Source organism: Andrena cerasifolii, chromosome 12 (assembly GCF_050908995.1).
Source record: "Andrena cerasifolii isolate SP2316 chromosome 12, iyAndCera1_principal, whole genome shotgun sequence".
NCBI lineage: Eukaryota > Metazoa > Arthropoda > Insecta > Hymenoptera > Andrenidae > Andrena > Andrena cerasifolii.
The window spans coordinates 7,183,729-7,203,894 of NC_135129.1; the positions used below are offsets into that span (position 1 = coordinate 7,183,729).

At 43.7% G+C, this 20,166-nt stretch overlaps 4 protein-coding genes across 17 annotated transcripts in view; 3 read left to right on the top strand and 1 right to left on the bottom strand.

The window, feature by feature from the left end:
- Nucleotides 1-10,511, top strand: part of Eph (Eph receptor tyrosine kinase) — a 96,813-nt gene extending 86,302 nt beyond the window's left edge. For 3 of the 4 annotated variants that reach the window (XM_076824317.1, XM_076824318.1, XM_076824319.1), the window contains one exon: nt 5,879-10,511. In XM_076824317.1, coding sequence (XP_076680432.1) covers nt 5,879-6,143 — 265 coding nt within the window. In that variant the 3' untranslated portion in view covers nt 6,144-10,511. Of the gene's footprint in view, nt 1-1,887; nt 3,764-5,878 lie in introns of those variants that run through there. The other variant, XM_076824316.1, reaches the window with a different exon arrangement.
- A 1,368-nt stretch (nt 10,512-11,879) lies between these two features.
- Nucleotides 11,880-13,538, top strand: Aprt (adenine phosphoribosyltransferase). 4 transcript variants are annotated; one of them, XM_076823602.1, is made up of 6 exons: nt 11,880-12,035; nt 12,131-12,299; nt 12,397-12,523; nt 12,657-12,888; nt 12,976-13,054; nt 13,140-13,538. In XM_076823602.1, the coding sequence occupies exons 3-6, from the start codon at nt 12,441-12,443 to the stop codon at nt 13,277-13,279; spliced, it is 534 nt and encodes a 177-aa protein (XP_076679717.1). In that variant the 5' UTR covers nt 11,880-12,035; nt 12,131-12,299; nt 12,397-12,440; the 3' UTR covers nt 13,280-13,538. The 4 variants fall into 4 exon arrangements, with proteins under 4 accessions (XP_076679717.1, XP_076679716.1, XP_076679715.1 ...); XM_076823601.1 differs by having other exon boundaries at nt 11,881-12,035; nt 12,131-12,303; nt 12,383-12,523; XM_076823600.1 differs by having other exon boundaries at nt 11,882-12,035; nt 12,389-12,523.
- On the bottom strand, nt 13,249-16,273 carry LOC143374977 (TBC1 domain family member 31). The gene is made up of 4 exons (XM_076823599.1): nt 14,888-16,273; nt 14,320-14,789; nt 14,017-14,246; nt 13,249-13,931 (listed from the first exon to the last, which is right to left on the bottom strand). The coding sequence occupies exons 1-4, from the start codon at nt 16,271-16,273 to the stop codon at nt 13,642-13,644; spliced, it is 2,376 nt and encodes a 791-aa protein (XP_076679714.1). The 3' UTR covers nt 13,249-13,641.
- A 464-nt stretch (nt 16,274-16,737) lies between these two features.
- On the top strand, nt 16,738-18,749 carry LOC143374980 (DET1- and DDB1-associated protein 1). 8 transcript variants are annotated; one of them, XM_076823608.1, is made up of 6 exons: nt 16,738-16,880; nt 17,049-17,106; nt 17,254-17,392; nt 17,466-17,536; nt 17,610-17,691; nt 18,328-18,749. In XM_076823608.1, the coding sequence occupies exons 2-6, from the start codon at nt 17,092-17,094 to the stop codon at nt 18,366-18,368; spliced, it is 348 nt and encodes a 115-aa protein (XP_076679723.1). In that variant the 5' UTR covers nt 16,738-16,880; nt 17,049-17,091; the 3' UTR covers nt 18,369-18,749. The 8 variants fall into 8 exon arrangements, with proteins under 8 accessions (XP_076679723.1, XP_076679725.1, XP_076679719.1 ...); XM_076823604.1 differs by having other exon boundaries at nt 16,740-16,880; nt 16,935-17,106; XM_076823609.1 differs by having other exon boundaries at nt 16,740-16,880; nt 16,935-17,106; nt 17,466-17,527.
- The last annotated feature ends 1,417 nt before the right edge of the window (nt 18,750-20,166 follow it).

Below are 20,166 nucleotides of genomic sequence, written 5' to 3' on the forward strand. Positions count from 1 at the left end.
AGACTCTACCCGCGCCTTCGCGTATCTCTATCGCGCGCGCTACGAAATGTCCGCGGCCGCGTGTTCTTCGCTCTGTCGGGACTCACTCGCAGGCCAAGTTTCGCTGGGAATGTTTCCGTTCGGACAAACGTGGCAGGAACAGTGGAAAAGCCAATGCGATACGTCGTTGCCTTCATCGCACGAACGATTCGATGCGCGTGGACGGTCAGAAGATCCGCCATCCGCCTAAGATCGACCGACCCTCCAAGCAGAATCGTTCGTCTATCATCTCTTAACACGAATCATGCCGCATGCCACGCGAATCACACTTCGTGTCCATAAATTAATTTCTCTCGACAGCCAAAGTGTTTTTTCCGTTCTCTCGCTGATTACTAAAAAGCTCACACGCTCTGCGCTCTCCACGTACGCTGTTAGACTTGGGCTTTGATGTTGTTGCTCATATTCGTAAATAGGTCTGTCACGCATAAACGACGAATATTTGACCGTCCAGGGATATAATCTCGACGTGTGTGTGCCCACTCGATAAGAAGAAGAGAAAGAGAGAGGATTCGTGTGCACGTCTGCGCTCGAGGCGTCGTGAAAGTACCTCCACCTGATTGGCATTACTGGAACCGGGCATATCTAATACTGGACTGATTCTTTTCACCATTTTAACATTTTCTTTCGAAGCTGCTCATTGTTTTCTGATTTTTTTTTTTATTTATTTTATTTGTCTATTTTTTTTTTATCGCTTTTTCATAAGATACTCACGTCTCCCGTAGCTCAGAGTCGTCAAAATTGATTTGTACAGCGCCTCCGCTTCCTCGCTTATCGTTCTCTTTGAAATTCAACGGCGCTAGGGCCGAAGGAACGCGCGATGCCGTGCGAGTAACGAGCAGCAGATCCGAGTGGCCAAAACTTTCTGTTGGATTTTTCTTGTTTCTAGCACATATTTTCGTTGGATCCGTGACGCGACGCGGAAAAAGAGCCGGCGGAATGTTCGCAACGATAACAAGTGGCTTTAAAACGACTTAACTCGCTTTGGAACGCCGGAAAAAAAAAGATCCGCTGCACGCTAACCGTCGTCTCTGTTCCGTCTACTTGCTGGGGAGGAAAATTAATTTATGGACGAAAGTCTCTCTACGCGATCAGTCTCGCGGGATAATTTTTTCGCTCGCGTTTCAAGAGAACGACGAAAAGTGCGCATCGTACTGCGGTGGCTTTCAGAGAGCTTTTATCGCTTTAGCGCTTATCGTTTCTGTAATCCTCCGACTCCCAGCCCTCTCCCCGTCCTCTTGCCATCACTTATTCCTACCCGCGAAACACAAAAAAAGGCGAACAAAGGCGAGATCAAACGATACTCGGATAGTCGGACGTCCCGTTCCACTTTATCGCCGGCAGATCGTTTAATGAAGAATACGGAGGAAAGACGTCTGTGTTACGACGAGCGGCGGCGGGCCACGGGAAAAACTTCTCCTTTTTTCTCTGCCCCGGCGAAGAAAAACGATCGTAACGGGAGTCCGCCTCGGAATGAATCGATCGGTCGCGTCACGGGACCAATCGATTATCGTTGGATTTCACACGGGCCGCCGCGGCGCGCACCGCCCCGTACTGTTTCACCGCAACGTCAACCGTGGATCGGTGAAAGCGCGTTTTCGGTGAAACGGAACGGACGGTGCGGCGTCGCTGTTCCTTTCCCATCACTCGCTGCTCCCTCCTGCCCCTCCTTGAAAAGAATTTCAGTTTCTCCCGTTGACGATGTCCCTTTTTTCTGGGCTAATTCTTTGTGGTTTTGGTTTTGTGGTGTCTTTGGTACCCGACTGCAACCGAACGCAACTGCGACAACTACCATCTCTACCACCACCTCTCCATCACCACCACCACCACCACCACCAACAACAACAACAGCGTGAGGCCACCTGCACACAATCCATACTATGTCACAAGCCACGCGGCGGCAGCCGCACAGGTCGCACAGGCCGCTCAGGTCGCTCAGGTCGCGGTAGCGGCCACTGCGATTCCAGCCGCGGCCACCGGCCCGTTCGTAGACGTAGTAAGCCATCAGGCCCATCAGGCCCATCAGGCCCATCAGGCCCATCAAGCCCAGTCGACGATTGCCGTTCCAGTAATGCCACCAGGAGCCGGCCGTAGCTTACACTATCACACACACGCAGCGACACACGCATTGCCACAGCAACCACCGCTTACCTACCCCAACTGGGTCCCGTTCACGCACTTTGGTTAACACCGAGAACGATCGGTCTTCTTCCGTTAGCGAGGCGAGCGCTTCTTGCCCGGTCATCTCACGAGGGAAAGTCAGAAAGGGGAGCGAAGCCACCGCTAAGCTACCTTCGCGTTTCACGTCATTCCCATCGAGTTGAGTTCGATCCACCTCGCCCAACCATCCGCTGATTTCTCGGCTCCTTTCACCGATTCTCTACCTCGCGCACTTGACATAGTCTTCCTTCGCCGCGCAGGGGTTGCAAAGTACGTGCATGCCCCAGTTTGGCTTTCCCTCGTACAGTCGCGATCCAAGCAACACCAGAGACACGCGACTGAATGCTCGCGGAGCCGCGAGAAGTCTTTCCCCGTTCGTTCTACTCGTAATAAAGAAGACCACACGCGGGGACACGCCTGCCATTTTCCCACGAGACGAGATGGAACTTGGCTGCGTCCCGATCTGTCGACGGACTGGATCAACAGGTTCGAACGAATCACTGGGGTTTTTCTCCATCATTCGCCGCGGACACGTCGCCACGGATCCCCATGGAGTAGCGACGAAATTTCCGCAAGGACGCTTTCCTCGCGGACGGAAGATCGCGACGGAGGCCGTTTGCGCGCATTTCTATAGGGTCTATAGACCGTAGAGGATCGCGATCGCGTTAGGTGAAATTTAAATGGTCAGTCAATTTCGTTGGGGGACGCGAATTAGGTGTAGCCACGCGTTAAATGTTAAATGGTAGAGGATTAGCCGTTGTAGATGACAGATTTTCTCGATTTCCAGTTATGTATATCGATCGATTATCGTGATGAAAGATACGTATATAGGTAGGCATACGTATACATATGTATTTAAGTATATAGGTATTATATACTTATCGAAACAGCAGAGAAATTTTTATCGCGATGTTCTTACGAGCACCAGGCGCGGTAGATTTTATCGGTCTTAGCTGCCACGTGGAAGTCGTATAGAGAATATTTATGGTTCTAGTTAGAGGGATTTAAATGGAAAATTTTAAGAGAGCATTTATATGGATGTATATGAGATATACCCTCCAGTTTTTTCGTAGAGATAATGAGAATTTATAGAGGACGAATCGAACCAACGAATAGCAATATAGAGAGAGAGAAGACTTAAGCTCGGAGCTTAGGGAGATGGAGGATTTTATCCGCGAGACGTGTTGTACGCGAGAATGCAGTTATAGTCTTTCAGATGTTTTTCTAATTCTTGATATACGTAATATATATATAATATATATATATATATATAAATATACATCTTGCACGAGTATACGTAAATATATTATTATGAATATTGCTATTATTGAAGAAGCGGATATATACATAGTATTTATTGACGTCATCGACTTTACGGCAACAAACCTGCAAAGACTTATTAGCATTTAATAATCTTGCGAGCGACCGTTCGACCAGATTTAGAATAGTATTTTTCTACTCGAGCCTCAATGGGAAATCGGAAAACCACCGTACAGACAAAGCCCGTGAATGGCCGTGTCTCCACGGCAAGCAGAATCGATCGCGACGATCTACATCGCCGCGCGCATACTTCTACCTTCTAGATTCTAGGAGGAAAATTCGGAAAGTCGATCGTAGTTGAATCGTACGTAACGTTAACGTCGCGACACACCATTGCAGGAAAAATGAGATCCGCGGTGACCGCGGATAGGGGAGGCTAAATAGTTTGCCCGCGCTCTTTCGAGGCGACGGGGCGGATTCTCGAATGATTTTGCTGTATCGAGGGAAACGCAGGAGAATCGAAACGGACAATCAGCTTAAACGCGTTTAGCCCGCAGAAATGGAATGGACGCGCGCGCTAATTACCTAACAATCACGTGGACAATCGCGATGAGAAATAAAAATAAAAACAGGTTCGCGCAAGCATACACGCGACCGTCACAGTCACACCCGCACCGACACCACACTTGACGCTCGTTTCGAGAGAAATTCGAGGAAAGGGGACGAAAGTGAAAGATAGAGAAAGGGGATGAGGTAATTATACGTACACAGGTACACGCACACGCACAACACACACAGAGACACACAGAACCACGCACTAGAGTGTGTGACCTCAATCGCACTAACAAATGCTAACAATTGTCAGAATCAGGGAAAGGGGTGCTCCACCCCCACCCCCACCCGCCTCGTCGACATCCTCCAACGTGCATTTAAGGAAAAGGTAAAAAAAAATCAAGAACAGCTTTCAGCCGACCAAAAGTATACAAAGTACGAAAGAAGCGACGAGCAACAAGCCGCGATCTCAAACGTATTCTCCCGCGATCGATACTCTCCGACGGGATTGATACGTCCGGGGACCAGCGCCGTCAGCAATGTTCGTCGCGGCTTGTCGCTTCCTCCGCTTGCCTCACCACCGAGTATTGCTGCCACGTAGACAGCATTTGCTCTGCTTGTACCCTCTTAGTTGGTATCGCACTGCTTGCTTCATACGCACCATTTATCCATTCACGTATATACGTAACACGTCCAGCTAATCTCCGAGCTCTGTGTACACCGCCGGACGTAATCACACCGCCATAGTACTCTCTCATTACCGCCATTAGCGACTCTCATCACCATCGTTCACCCATCGCTAGCAACGATCCAGAATGCCTCCACTTTCCACGATCTCGGCTGCGCCTTCTTGGAGCCGCGTAATCGCGTCCGCGCCACGCGCCGCGACGTCCCCGATAACTTTCCGTTCTCCGTTCCCTGCAGCCGAGCGCAGCTGGCTGCCCGATACGCGAATCAGGCCAAGAATCCAGGCGCGGTCGTGGAAACCTATCGAGCATCGCGTCCAAGTGTACATAAAGATTCATTATCGACCACCAACCCCCCTCTTAGGATAAGATCCGTCTTAACACCGTATCATGTCCGTAAAAGGTCTGTCAAATAAATGACACCAACCGAACTAACTTCTCCTAGAGATCAAGTAGCAGACTCTCGAAAACTGGACCATCTGACTCACGCTCTTCGCCCCTAACCAAGCAATCCACTTTAACCCCCCCGAATCTCACATCCGCCCGCAGAACGTCTTCCACGCGTAAAGAACACGCGCTGATACTTTGATGCGCAACGACGCCTACGCTCGAATCGATTCTACAAGGAAGACGTTCCACGAGCAGAGACCTCGAGGCATTCTACGCGTGTTTTATCGTTTCGCCAACTAATGGATATCTGTACTGTACATATGCGTATCTCTTGGTATCTAGCTCCTCTTCGTGTGAACCGATCTAGGACAGTATTGCGAGCATCACCGCTTCGACGATGGCATGGAGCTCTAGTCCGCTCGTCGAAGCGGGTTGACCCCCTTGTTGCTAGAAGTACTTGAGTAATAGAATTCTAAGTAAACTCGAAGCTGCTCTTTACACCCCCTACCCCGAACAACGCGTAAAAACGAAGGCGATGCTTCTCTTTCGTTTCTACGAAATGATCGCATTTAGACACTGTACAGGAGAGTCTCTTAGAAATCAGAGAAGCGCCTGCGTTCTTTCGCCCACCCTCCTTAGATATCGAACCGAACGACCTGTAGATCCTTGAACGAGAACTTACAGGTCTTTAATTCTCCCCCATAGCGCCCCGTCCCAGAACTTTCGTTCCCCCCTCCAGAGGCCGCGCAGGGGGGGGCCCAGGTGAAAGTTGTCTAACGCAGTATTCTCGACAGGGGCGCGAATCCACTGGCGCCGGACGCGGTGGACTTGACACAGCTGACCTCGGTCAGCGAGTGGCTGGGCTCGATCAAGATGTCTCGGTACGCGGAGAACTTCGAGAGGTCCGGGGTGACCACCCTGGACGCGGCCGCGCGCGTCACCGTCCAGGAACTGACGGCGCTCGGCGTGACGTTGGTGGGACACCAGAAGAAGATCATGAACAGCGTGACGGCGCTCAGAGCCCAGATGTCCGCCACCTCGCAAGGCTTTCTCGTCTAATCACGGTGCGCCCCGATCGCAGAACCTTCTCGCGCGCATCGATCCCGCGATCCCGTCGGTTTCACGGATCGTTCGTTCGTTCGTTCGGGGAGCACTCGCGTCGATCGTAACCCTCCCCCGGCAAACGCTCTGGCGCGGGGCGACGATGGGATCCTAGTCAGGACGATTGGCGTTCTCGAAGAAAAGTACCATTTCCGCGCGACTACCGCGACCAGCGGCAGCGACCCAGACGGCCGTCCAAAGGTCCTCGGCGACCGGGGTCCGACTGCCTCGAGGAGTCGAGGTGTCGCGCACCGCAGACATTCCATCGGTAGGTAGATAGATAGGCCGAGGTTCCTCGAGCCTTGAAAATCAAGTCGAGAAACTTGGAATCGAAGAGGCTCGCGACGGGATCAACCGCTAGCGAATACGCCGCACGACGGCCTAATAATCGAGTCTCGTCCACTTCGTCTTTTCCTTCCCTAAGGAGAAATCACGAGATCATGAAAACATCCCCCACCGGCCAGGGAGGACCGAACTGCCAAACTGTATTAATCACTGCCGTAACGATTTACGTATCCACGTACGAAACTGTGCGCGACCACTGGAAACGAGAAAGGAGAATCCTAGCCCACACCCAAGTCGAGCGAAACCGTTTGCTCACCGTCGAGACTCTCTAACGCGCTGAATCTTTGCTCACACGCCATACGTACACACAAAGACGAAACGTTTCTCGATATAAAATACAAACAGTCTTTCCATCGATCGAATCACCCCTCGCGTTGTGTCACAACGCTCCTCGATTCCTGTCCATCGGTATTCCTTCGCGCGAAGATGGCGATCGACTGGATCGCCCCCATGGACAATTATTGCGTGAACAAACGGACGGCCTAAAAGCTAATCGACGCCCCGACACGCTTGCCCTCGCTCTCCCGTAATCAGCGAAGAATCGAAGCGGCTCTGTTAGATTAGTATAAGGAACGTAGGCAAAGGGAGAAGTCCGGCGCAAGCGTGTCTCCATTCGCAAGCCTAACGCCGCGTGCAACGAATATTACGTAGCTGTTATAATATCGGTGACGCTTAATCGATGCACAAACACGTACATTCACACAGATACCACGTACACGCAGGTGCGCGTTATCATTTCGCCTGTGATTTCGCTAGAGAGAAAGAGGGGGGAACGGAAGAGAGCGCGCCAGACCAAATGATCTGCTCGAGATTGGCCCCAGAGCGCGGCGACGAAACGAGACAAAGGGGAGAAAAGACATATGATTCTTGCGTTTCGCGCTTACCCCGTTGAAAACACGAGCATACATACGCTGTACGCGCGATCCGTGTAGCTATCTGTCGATTAAACGAGAGGGAGGAGGAACATGTGCCAATGACGCTGTGAAACGAGAGAAAGTGTGCGTGAACGAGAGAAAGGGGGAGGCCTCGTGTGCCTGGATCGCTAGAGAAATCATCCCCTGTATATGTACGTACTTGAGAGAGAAATAGAAATTATATTGCGCGCGTAACCTAGACACGAAGGGTGGAGCGAGCAGAGTGGAGGTGTGCGTGTGTGGGGGGGAGGGGGTTGACGGGAGGAATCGACCGGGATCGGGTGGAAAAGGTAGCGAAGAAACCGTCGAGCGAGTCCCTCGGTAACGTGAACATATCATGGCGTATCTGACAAGGGAAGAGAGGCACAGCGAAGGCTTGACCCGTGAACGAGCGCGAAAACGAGACAGGGATGTTTCGCGGGGGTTTCCGCAGCGCGACAAAGCAGTAGGCGAGTGGGGTTTTCCTTTCGAGCAGTTTCATCGCGTACGCCGTACAGCGAACGTCAGAGGGAAGGTAGGGAAGGTAGGAAAGAAAAAAGGGCTCGTTTCGTCGCTATGAATGGTCCGTATCTTGTCCCAGCCGCGTTCGCTGATTTTAAAGACTGGGGACACTTGTCCATAGACAGGCGGCGAGCGCTTCCGTGCGGGTCCGCCAAGTGACGAGAAATTTTTATTCTTAATTTAACGAATTACACTGTAGGAATATAGTTGTCGAGGTCGACGCCGCGATGGAATGAGTCCAGAAGGCGAAAGCGCGGGTTCCGCGTAGCGAATGAAATGTAATACATGTGTCGGGGAGCGAGAAGAGGAAGTTGGGCTTTCCCTTGGACTCGATCGATCCACGCGCCGTGCCTCTTGATTAGGAGATTCTTCCTCGAGGGTTGTTCCGTCTGCATTCGAAAAAATGCATGGGAAGGTCCTGGGGGACGTTGGTTCGACGCGCAGCGTTCCGCCCTCGGAGCGGAAGCGGATGCGGAGCGGAAGGGATGGCCGCGAGGTCTCGGTTCAGAGGTGGAAGAGAACCGGTTGGCTACCGAACAATGGCGACGATTTAAGAAGCAATAAGCGACTACGCCGCAAATGCAGATTTTTATATAGAGAATGTTAACAAATTTCAGAAGATATTAATTATCGATAGCGCTATCTTCCTAAATGTTCGTATTAAAGAAGGAAAAAAAAAGGTTAACGCGAGAGGGTATGGTAAAAGCGTGCGAGGGTGACGAAGTCACGCGGAACCGGAAAGAAGAGAAAAGGTTTTAAGAACTCTTTCAGCTGTAACTATTTGTGTCTAGCGACGAACCTGCGAGTGCGACCTGATGTTTTGAGAATGTCGATAGTTTCAGCCGATTAATATTTAGATTTCATAGATCTCTATCGATATTACACGATCGTAGGCACGAAACGAGCAGATGATAATTAGTTAGAGCGTAAAGGATATCTTATTAGAGAGACCTTTTCGATTTTTCACTTGAGTCTATCGCGTTTCATACGCCGGGGGCTCTCTCCCTCTTCTTTTCCCTCCCCACGACTAATCTCCTCAGTTTTATTCATCCTCGTCATCATCATCTTCTTCTTTAGCATCATCATCATCATCATCATCAACAACATCCTCATCACCATCCTCATCCTCGTCCTCGTCCTCATCCTCATCCTCATCCTCATCATCATCATCACCATCATCGTCGTCGTCGTCATCATCTACATTTCTATTGGCACCCGCCTACACTTTCAAAGCTTTTCATCGTACTACATGTCCATAGTTCGTATTTACGTTGCCTATTTCTGCCTCTCCCTCACCTTCTCTCCATTTCCCATCGTTTGACGCGATATATGCGCGGTGAGCTTTTTGGTTTTCGAAAACGAAAGATTATGTAACGTAAATCAAAATTCTCCTCGATCCACGCGACCAGACTTCTATCGCTCTTCCTCCCGCTTCACCCCCTTCTTCGTCCCCGTACTAAATAGTAGTATGTCGTTTTCCTCTTTTCTTCATATCCTTTTTATTATTAGATACGGATTCTTTTTAAAGTAATTCGCTATTCTTTCTATCGAAGAAATGCATCGATGGGTGTGAAACGGACGATAAATAAGTCGTTGAGTAGACACCCCTAGAGCCTAAAGCCACTCCCTTTATACTTAAATACTTTTTACTCGATTAACACTTCTGTACTACAACTATTTATTAAAAAGCGAAGAAAGCCTTATTTATTGTTTAGAGATCTGACTAAATTAAAAAGGAACGTTCTAATTGTCGTAGGTTATCTATTTACCTTTGCTAGAATCGTGCGAAAGGGGACGAGAGAAAGAAAGAGATAGAAAGACAGATAGAAAGAACGAAAGTACGAAAGAGAGAAAGATATACGCATATTATTTCCTTATTTCGGAGTTTCCGTAAAACTCTGTCGGTGTGTAAAAAGAAACGAAATGGAAGGAAAAACGGAGCACAGCATCATAGATATCGATCGTCAAGCCTCTAAGCAGCTATATTATCGATTTAGTTAAGCGTTTCTTCTTTTCGCCTTTTAAAGCGATCTATGTGCGCTCGCGCGTCGTTTAATTCTCTTCTATTTTTTTCCTTTTTTTTTTATTGTGATTACCTCTTTTTTTTACCAGTGTCTCTGTTTACTGCGAACTTTGTCAAAGTACCTGCTTTGAAAACGAAAAGCAAACAAAATGTTGAAAGAGAGAACGATAAGAAAACGGAAAACAAAACGTATATGAAATTCGCGAGATAATAAAAATCACACAGGTACCGTCCCGTATAATATTATAAATAGCTCACCATACTTGTATCACGTACACGCAATCATAATTTATGTATACTCTCGTCGAACTGAGTTTTCACAGAATTGGTTCAGCGAATCGCCACCGTGTGTCCTCGATTCATTGTATAAAATAAAAAAAAAAAACGAAACAAAGCGACAAAGCGCAACAGATGCAATAAGAGAGTTAATGTCGACAAATTTTGGAATGTGTCTAAAAACATTTTTCCTATGGTGTTGTCAAGACGATGTTGAATGTAAATAAGATATAATAAATAATATACCTTATACGATGTAAAAAATAATTGAGTCCTTTATCGTATTCAATCCTACATACCTAAATAGTTACTGATACTTCAAAACAACACGCATCATTTCTAAGTTAACTACCACTAATCATCATTAATTAGTTGCTTAAACAGGGACTCGGTGAGTTGGACATTATTTTTTCTCCTGTTACAAAGCCCAATTTTGTGCATTCTGAAAATTTTCGCCAGATTTTGGCCAATATATCAGGAGAACATGAAGTGGAAAGAGGTATACTAAATTTCAGCTTCAAAGGCATCGTCTTAAAGTTGCAAATAAGAGGCGCTCCAAAATTCTGCGTCTCTTCGTTAAACATATTGACAAGGTATGTAAATTTATTTGTATATTTATTATTTCACGTTGGAATATCGTAAACTGACTACGGCAACTTATTCTACAATTATAATTATTATCAAGAATTTTTCGCGCGCCAAGTTTCGTACTGCGTTGCAACATCCTGTAGTACCGACAATATGGTCGGAATAGGGTCTGAAAATCTTCTAAAGTAATAGGAGTACATGATACTAAAAGAGGTGGCACGGTCGAGCTGTGCGAAAGAGAGAGAGAGAGAGAGCACGCTAGTGCGTGCAACAAGGACAGAGATAGATGGCGCGCGACTAACTCTTGTTATATGTATCCCTGGTACAGGAGCAGGAGCACATATAACTAGAGTTGGTGGCACGCCATCTATCTTCCTCCTTGTCGCACGCACTGGCGTGCTCTCTCTCTCTCTCTCTTTCGCACAGCTCGGCCGTGCCACCTCCTCTAGTATCATGTTTCCTATTAGTTTAGAAGATTTTCAGACCCAATTCCAAACATAGCAAACATAGCTCAGATCGGTATTGCAGAATGTTGCAGTGCAGTAAGCAATATGGTCGGAACAGGGTCTGAAAATCTTCTAAACTAATAGGAGTACATGATACTAAAAGAGGTGGCACGGTCGAGCTGTGCGAAAGAGAGAGAGAGAGAGAGCACGCTAGTGCGTGCAACAAGGACAGAGATAGATGACGCGCAACTAACTCTTGTTATATGTATCCCTGGTACAGGAGCAGGAGCACATATAACTAGAGTTGGTGGCACGCCATCTATCTTCCTCCTTGTCGCACGCACTGGCGTGCTCTCTCTCTCTCTCTCTTTCGCACAGCTCGGCTGTGCCACCTCTTTTAGTATCATGTATTCCTATTAGTTTAGAAGATTTTCAGACCCTATTCCGAGCATAGCTCAGATCGGTATTGCAGAATGTTGCAGTGCAGTAAGCAGTGGTGACATTACAAATTACACTAATTACAGCCTCGCAGACGAGGTTCTACCATTGTGAGTGATAGAGACGCAATATGTTTCCCACACCCAATGCTCGGAAAACGTAGAAGGTGCTCGAAAAGCAGTAATGTTTCTGGAAATTGGTATTTCAGATAATTTCAGAACGTGAGACGCAGAAGTCCATCAAGTGAAAAAATCTGTTCTATATCTCTTCTGTACCGGGACCTCCAAAACCCGTCACAGAAAAATGCATTGGATGTCAGGTATGTACATTCTACACCCCGTCTGTAATTTCATATTTACCACGTCTAACTTTCCCACTTTACTAACAGCAACCTCATAAATTATCTGTTCATAGTGTATCCTAATCAGATGACCCTGAGCTGATTACCTAATTATAAATTGCGACGCAAGATGACGGGCGTGTCGATTTTTGTCTTGTTTTGAACGCATAATACACGTGACTTTCGGAATCAAAACTGTCCTTACAACTTTTTCCCATTTTCAAACGCTCCTTCGTTGTGACGGTTTGTACACATATATATTTCTTAACATCTTTAATCTAAAAGGATATACTGTTAAAATTAATTTATTACGTTTCCTTTGCGAGAAACAGCGGTGTAGCACATAGAATCGTTGTCATTGTTCAACGACCTTAGCCAGCAAGAATGAACAAAAACGAGAAAATTCAATTGTTGCGGAATGCAATTACAAGTTACCCCGACTTCCCTAAGCCAGGCGTCATATTTCGGTGGGTATTGCATTAAACTTTCGTTGAATCAATTATCTCAGTCGATCAACCTCGAGACGTTTCCAAGATCATTTCAGGTATTGCATGGATTCTAGGAGAAGTTATTACATTTTCAGGAATTGCTTCTTTTCAGAGATATATTTGGCGTATTTCGTAACATGACGGCATTGCGAGCAATGAAAGACTTGATAGTGGAACATATCTTATTCCTCGAAGTTGATTTGGTTGTAGGCCTGGACTCGAGGGGCTTCCTCTTCGGACCAATGATTTGTCTGGAATTGGGGAAGCCTTTCTTACCGATTAGAAAGAAAGGGAAACTTCCAGGAGAGGTTTTGGAATATAGCTACACTCTTGAATATGGAGAGGTATATGAATATAAAGCGCCATGCACATTTGTACCATGCTGTTCTTAATATCATAATGAATATTCTTTAACAATTTCTTTCGTACAGGCTACATTTGAAATACAGACAGAGAACGTGAATAAAGGTGCTCGAGTGCTTATTATAGATGATTTGTTAGCAACAGGAGGTAAGGCAAAATTAATTAAACAGACTTGTTTAATTCTGTAAAAGTAACAGGGTTAGCAAGGTTTCCTTTAATCGTTCAACTATAGGTTCTATGGCTGCTGCAGTACAATTAGTAAAATCAGCTGGAGCTGAAGTAGTTGAATGCTTAGTAATAATCGAGTTAAATGAACTGAAGGGAAGGGAGAAACTCGGTGCACCTGTGCATTCATTTATTCAGTATGATTAGTCACGAACATTAGAGAAATACGAAGAGCACAAATCTAAATGTAACAGCTTAGGCAATCCACTCTCCATAATATCGATATTCTTACAGCGAAGCATTTAAATAAAGAGATCAATATTTTTATGTAGTATATGTGTATATATATATATGCATAATATGTATATATCATCTCATCATTTCACATACAAAGATATTTTATAGTATTTACAAACTGTAAATATTCTATACAAATTTTATAATAAATTTATACAGATAAACAATATTTATCTATTAGTGCCTTTTGATTCCACTTTAGACACTATTAGTACGCGGTAATGTTTCTTACGTTACACATAAACATACAAGAAAGTCTCTGTTAAAATGTATCAAGTAGATTCTACTCTTGATTCTTGAGATCTTAAGGAATTCAAGAGACTGTACACTTCGTATTCTAATTTGTCTACATCGCGCTGCAATTGTTCGTACTGTTTGGCTTTGTCATCCTCGGGACCTACGATATTCTCGTCACGCGGAACATCTAGATCCAATCGTGGAACAATATGGAATCGTTCACAAATACGGTCGCACATCTCCTCCGTTTGTGGTTGATGTGCTGGCGCTGTTCCCAGCCTCCAGTCCATATCAGACAACTGTTCGTTGATACATTTTTGTACGTCTGAAAAGTAAAAAAATCGAAGTTTAAAAATTTCTCGTAATTCATCTGCTGGCGCAGTTTCTTAATTCACTGTACAAACTCGTACCATTCAGTCTTGTTTGATGAATTTGATTCATAAAAGCGTTCACTTCGTGCTTCAGTCTCTTCGCTTCCGCGAGCTCCACAGCTTTAAGATTATGTTCGCGCATAATTCGTTCTTTTTCTTTTAGTTTTTCCAAGTCAGAAATAGAGATATCGTCGGTCAAATATTTTGGAAAATCTTGTAACATAAACGGCGTGTATGGCCCTTTAGAGGGCAACGTAATTAATTCGTTTCTGTGAGGAAAAAAGATCATTTTTATAGAAGAGATAAAAAGTCACGTTAATTAATTTGATTATCTCAGTTTACCTGAGATAACGACTAGGGTGTACTCTCAACGGTGTGTCTTTATCAAGTTGTTGAGCAACTTTGATTAACTCCTTTGCTCTGACATGCCCCTGAGTAGTAAAATATCGTTTAACATTTTCTGGCGTGTGCAACGAGGAAATTATAATCTCACGGGAACAGATGCTGTACGCGACAACAGTCATTAACAGAAACGAAGGTTTGCTGAAGGATATTAGATGGTCCCATAAGATTAACCAGTCGGGGCCTGACAGAACTTCGCTCATTGCGGTTTTCAAAAGCGGCCATGCGTATTCGCTAGACGTTATTCCTCTTTCACAGAAAATGTTCAACAAAGGTGGATCTGCTTGCAGAAGAATGTTTTCTATTATACCTAACACATTCAGGGGCGGTAAAGGGTGATACTCGAACCATTTTTGGCAGTAATTTAGTAGTATACTTAAAATGAGTTCGAAGCCAAGCAGGAGATCCTTCTGCAACATAAACAAATAGTTATATAAGGAAGACCAGAATTTCACCTTTCCTAACATACTGTTTTCTGTGTCGTTAAAAGGATCGGTAAGTTTATTACCTGAAACACCACGAGAAATGGAAATATCAAGTTTGGTAAAAAAGAGCATTGAGCTAATAAGGGACACCACTGTATTAAACAATTTATTATTGTCGTCAGTGCTGTTTTCTTACTCCTACTTGCCAGCGGATAGTTTCTTAGCAGCTCTGAAGTGAAATTACAGTTTGCAGCTTTATGAGCCAAAGTACTGTACGCGCTTCTATTGCCTGGCAACTTTAGGATAGTCGACCATATTAACACACGATATTCTTCGGGATATTCTCCAAACTCTTTTAGGATGGGGATTACTCTTTCCAATCGCAATTCCTGCTCCATGTTCTGTCTAACGCATTGCAAGTGGTCGCATATCCCGTGCGCGACTGGCCTGCACGTTTCTTTCAACTTCTGCGAGGTTTCACCCTTCTCTGAAAGCAGCTTCTCAGCAATTATTAGCTTCAACTGCCCTTCTTTCTCTATCTGCGCTATATACCTGCCGCTTGGAGAAACTGCGATCTTTCTTATGGGTTTGATAAGCTGCAGAGTGTTGATAATACAAGACTGACTTATATCAAAGAAATAAAGACTGAAGTTGGACGAGATGCACGCTAATATATTATTTGCTCCGCCGTCCAAAGGTGATGGCACAAGCGACAGTTGCTTTATCCCGATAAAGGTGTCTGGTAAATGCAACGTCTTTATTAAATTCCATTTAGACGTATTCAGAATAACGATCTTATTCTGAGCGCTAGACATGATCATTGCTCTTCCATTTTGGGTAAAAACAAAGTCCTTCATGTTTCTTACGCCGAATGTCTTTACATCGATTTTCACATCATTCTCCAAGTGATTAAAGTTCCACGCTTGTAAAGTATCATTGTAATATAATACAACGATATGCCCTAAGTTCGAGAAGCTCGCTTTCTTTACCACTACATTCTTCGTGTTCACTCTCAATTGTTGAGCCTTGCTGCAAGAGCGCAGGCACCATATTATAACTTCCTTACGCGAACAAGTTAAACAGTACTTCTTATAGAAGGAAACATGTACGGGCGGTATTTTGTGAGCAATCAGCAAGCAAAATTGGGCGACGTTCACGTTCACCCTTAGTATCTTTATGTCAGCCGTAGTCAGACCCACCAGTATCTCGAATTTGTTTATAGGATTGAAAGCTACAAAAGTCGCTTGTCCGACATTCCCTAGTTTCTGGTAAGACGGAGAATTGTTAGACAGGTCCACGTAATACAAATATCCTGCCGTATCGGTTGCAGCGAGGTGCTCCTCGTAGCAATCGAATGCCAAATGAGTGAAATTAACTCTCAAGGAGCACTGTGTTCTATTAATTACTTCTGGCTCGAGCTCAAAATTGTCGTCAACTTTCCTCAGATTCTGCCACTTCTTCTTATACATTATATCAACTTGCAGGTACAAGCCAAAGTTTACTCCAATCCGCTTGCTCCTTCCATTCGATACAAATCAATTCTAGGTTGTGTTTACACGGAGAAACGTCAAACACGGCATCGCTCGTATGATTCAGGTTTCATTTCCTCGAAGGCTTTCATCGGTAAAAAAAAGAAACAAAAAAACTAGTAGCAAAACATGCAACAGTAGTGCTAGACTTTCTACCAATTACGTCGACACGACTATTCTTTTTCCGTTTGAGAGAACATTCGTATGGTGGTCGTTCGCAGTCAGGCAGCGAAAGAGGTGAAAGAACAACCCGTTTTCGTTTCTCGCAAGGAGAAGAAGGAATAAGAAGCAGCCAGAAACATTCAGAAATAGGGTATACGTGTGTAGGTTTCTTGAAGTTTCTGTTTGATTCCGTGGAAGAATTTTCGGCACCTCAGTATGCCATGAACCAGCAAGAGGAATAGGATGTAGACATTTTGGATTCTGCGGTTGTTTAAGAGAAATGACGGTAGCTAATTTTCTATCAATTACAGCGTTCTAAATATTTTTCTAAGCTGCATAAGTATTCCGTGGATCAATTAAGTGGACATTTGTTCGTTTCAAAATGGTAAGTCTGATTTTCGATTCGTATGCTGTTACAGTCCCATTCATTGCGACACAGCTTTGTAGGTTATTTACATTTTGTGTTGAAATCTAATGGAAGCCAATAATTATTGTCTCATATGCTCGGAACATTTCGCTTTCAACAATCTTTTGATGCGGCGCTTTTCAGAAGACCGAAGGAATAACTGGAAATCGTAGTTTTTAAAATAGACACAATGAGCAACAAAACAGTAATGTTTAATTCTTAGATATTTTCATTAACCTAGTTCATTCTTTATTTTAACACAGTTTACGTTAATGTGCATTGACATCGATGCTCTCGTAAAAGTGTCCTTACGATTTCCAGTTCTGCGACGTAACTTATTTTATGTTTGCAGTCCGTTGCTGAATTTTTAAAGGGTTTGCCTTCTCACAATGAAAACAATTTTGCGAACTTTCATACGGACAGTGGAAATAGAACTTGCGTGAAAAAGCCATCGGTTTACCTCCCTACGAAAGATCATCCTTCGGAACAAGGTGAGTTCTGAGTTCGCGGTATGTTCAGAGGAGAAAGGCTAGAACAGTTTGTTATGAACAGCATTGTTTTCAGTTATAGTTACAGAGAAAACAACCATATTATTAAGGTACCTTCACCACCAATGGGATAAAAAGGTAGAAATTGTATGTTTGCATAAGGTGTCTTCTACGAGTTGCTACACATTTCAAAATGTATCGTTTAATAATAATGTTTCAGAACGCCGAGAGGAAACGAGATTTTTTATCTTCCAATGGTGACTCCGAAGATGATGGTACAGCGGTCCGTAGGAAAAGGCCACGTCTTGATCTAAACAATACACTTTAAAACGTGTTGCACAGCTTTCATTTCCATTTTCCACTGAATTATATTTATATGCGATGAAAACAAATCATATAAGCAGAGGGCAAAATATTCTGGACATATCTGCATTAGAAAGATTATTTCAAAACGTTACCTTCGGTGTTCGAGTATAATTTGTATTTAGATTTAACGGCGTGCGGAGCATGGACCTAAAAAGATGTGGGAAGAACGTTTTCAAATAATGTTTCTTTAGATATGTAAACTCACTGTAACGAAAGTAAGAATTACTCTATTAATTTCGCATGTTCATCTTACTGTATTGTATGTTTGAAATTGATTTGAGAGTCTGTATTTAGCGTACCGAGTGATATATTACTTTAGATTGCACAGTACGGATAAGTAAGTGTGTTCATTGGTGTATCGTTCGAGATCGTTCTTTCAATTCTGTATGGCTATTAATTGGAACGAAGGAAAAGTGTAATTACAGTAATGTGCTTGCATTACTGTTCAGGAAGCAAGTATTAATGTCGCTGTAGTTTAAGATGTCAGTTGTCAGAGCATTTAACTTGAAGGAATTTTGTAAATTTGTCTTGCAATCTATTCTTCAGATCTGTATTAAATATTTAGTGATAAGTTCTTAATATACGTGTATTTTGCAAAAAAAAATACGTGTAATATAGTGTTTTTGTAGCCGATTTATACGTTCTTTTCTATTTTCATTAAAAAGCAGACAATAATGTGACGGAATATTAATTTGTGTAACGATTAGATATGTGTGATGAGAATGCTCTCGTGCTTTTAAAAAGATTACCAACGAGTATACAGTAGTGGTAAAACGATTATTTCATATTCTTTGTGATAGTCGATTTATTTTTAAACAGAGTTACAGAACAGTGTAAATTCTAGCGGAATTGAATAGATATCTAATTTAACAAATATTTCTTTCTTAAAACAAGTATACTATTTGCCACCCTGAATTCTGTATAAAGTGCAATGGAATACAAAATTAATAATTTTAACGTGTATTATAGAATATACCATTATTTCAAGTCGAAACTATCTCGTTTTCTTTCTACAAACCATTTCTTCTTTATTTAAAGAACTCATTCTACCGCCGCCTTTAACTTGCTGTTATTTGGGAGAACAACGTATGACCAGAATAATTAATAATAATAAACTTTTACATAAAATAAATGTGAAAAGTTTTGCCGATGATTCCTAAAGATCTATACTTCCGAATGCAACTCTAAAAGTGCATAAATTATTCTTAAAAAGTGATTAATCCATTAATTAGGATCTAAGTACGATAGTTTGTTTATTCACTGGAGCAGACAGTTGGGTAAAGTATGAAAATTGATTTATTTCTTCTTTCTGAATCAAAAAGCCTCGATCTTTTTATAAAATTCATTATAGTTCATTCTATAATCATATTGAGCAACGTAATTGTTAATTTAGTGCTAAAAAAATCTTTTTAAACGCTTAAGGGGGTAGACACGGGTATACCGACACAATCTGGCCCGAAACATGGGTTTGGGGAAATACGTTTTTCGTCCTTATATGAGCAAATTTTGGGCTGAGTGAGGTCTCATTCGAAAGAGGAAGGTTCAGTGCAGCCCGCTCTGATCGTGGTTCAACGAGATTGTGTTGATATCTAATAATATGAGTGTCCAAAGTAGAAAAAAAATCGACAAAAGACACTCGCAGATTTCAAGTATTTGTAGGTCACTAAAAGAGTTTTGTGACTCAAACGATGAGCAGAGCGGGCTGCATTGAATCTTCCTCTTTCGAATGAGACCTCACCCAGCCCCAAATCTGCTCATATAAGAACGAACAACGTATCTCACGTGACTGCATTCCCAAATACGAGTTCCGCCATTGAGTTACCGGCTTAGCCCTGAACGCGGTCGGTAAATTAAATAACTAATATCTCGCTCGTTTGAATCAGAAAATTCTGAGAAGTTAACAGGAGTACAGAATGATAGAGGAGGTAGACGCCTGCCACCCAGAGAGAGAGAGAGAGACGTAGTGTGTGCGACAAAGATAGAGATAGCCCGCCATTTTAAAATTCAACATACAATTTAACGACAGTGCCAGGAAATTACGAATATCTTCCCCTACGAGTAATTCATACACACTTGTATTGATTAGACCTTGGCCTACTTTCCTACACGACACTTGCGATCATTTCACTGACAATTAATCAGTTATTGTCAATTATTCCACGCAATTAGAAAAAATGCCAAACCATCAGTACACCCTCGCAGATTTCAATGAATTATGGATTCTATCATGTACATTTACAACTCCATCACAATCTACTATTCTCTCACAGCTGTCCCCAATAACATTTGCACACATATCGCTTCTAACTCATTAGTTTTAAAAATTCTTCGAAACCCCGATACTCTGTCTCGTCGCTAACACATTCGTATTCTAATCACTCATTAATTAATAGAATTTTCATCCCCAATTT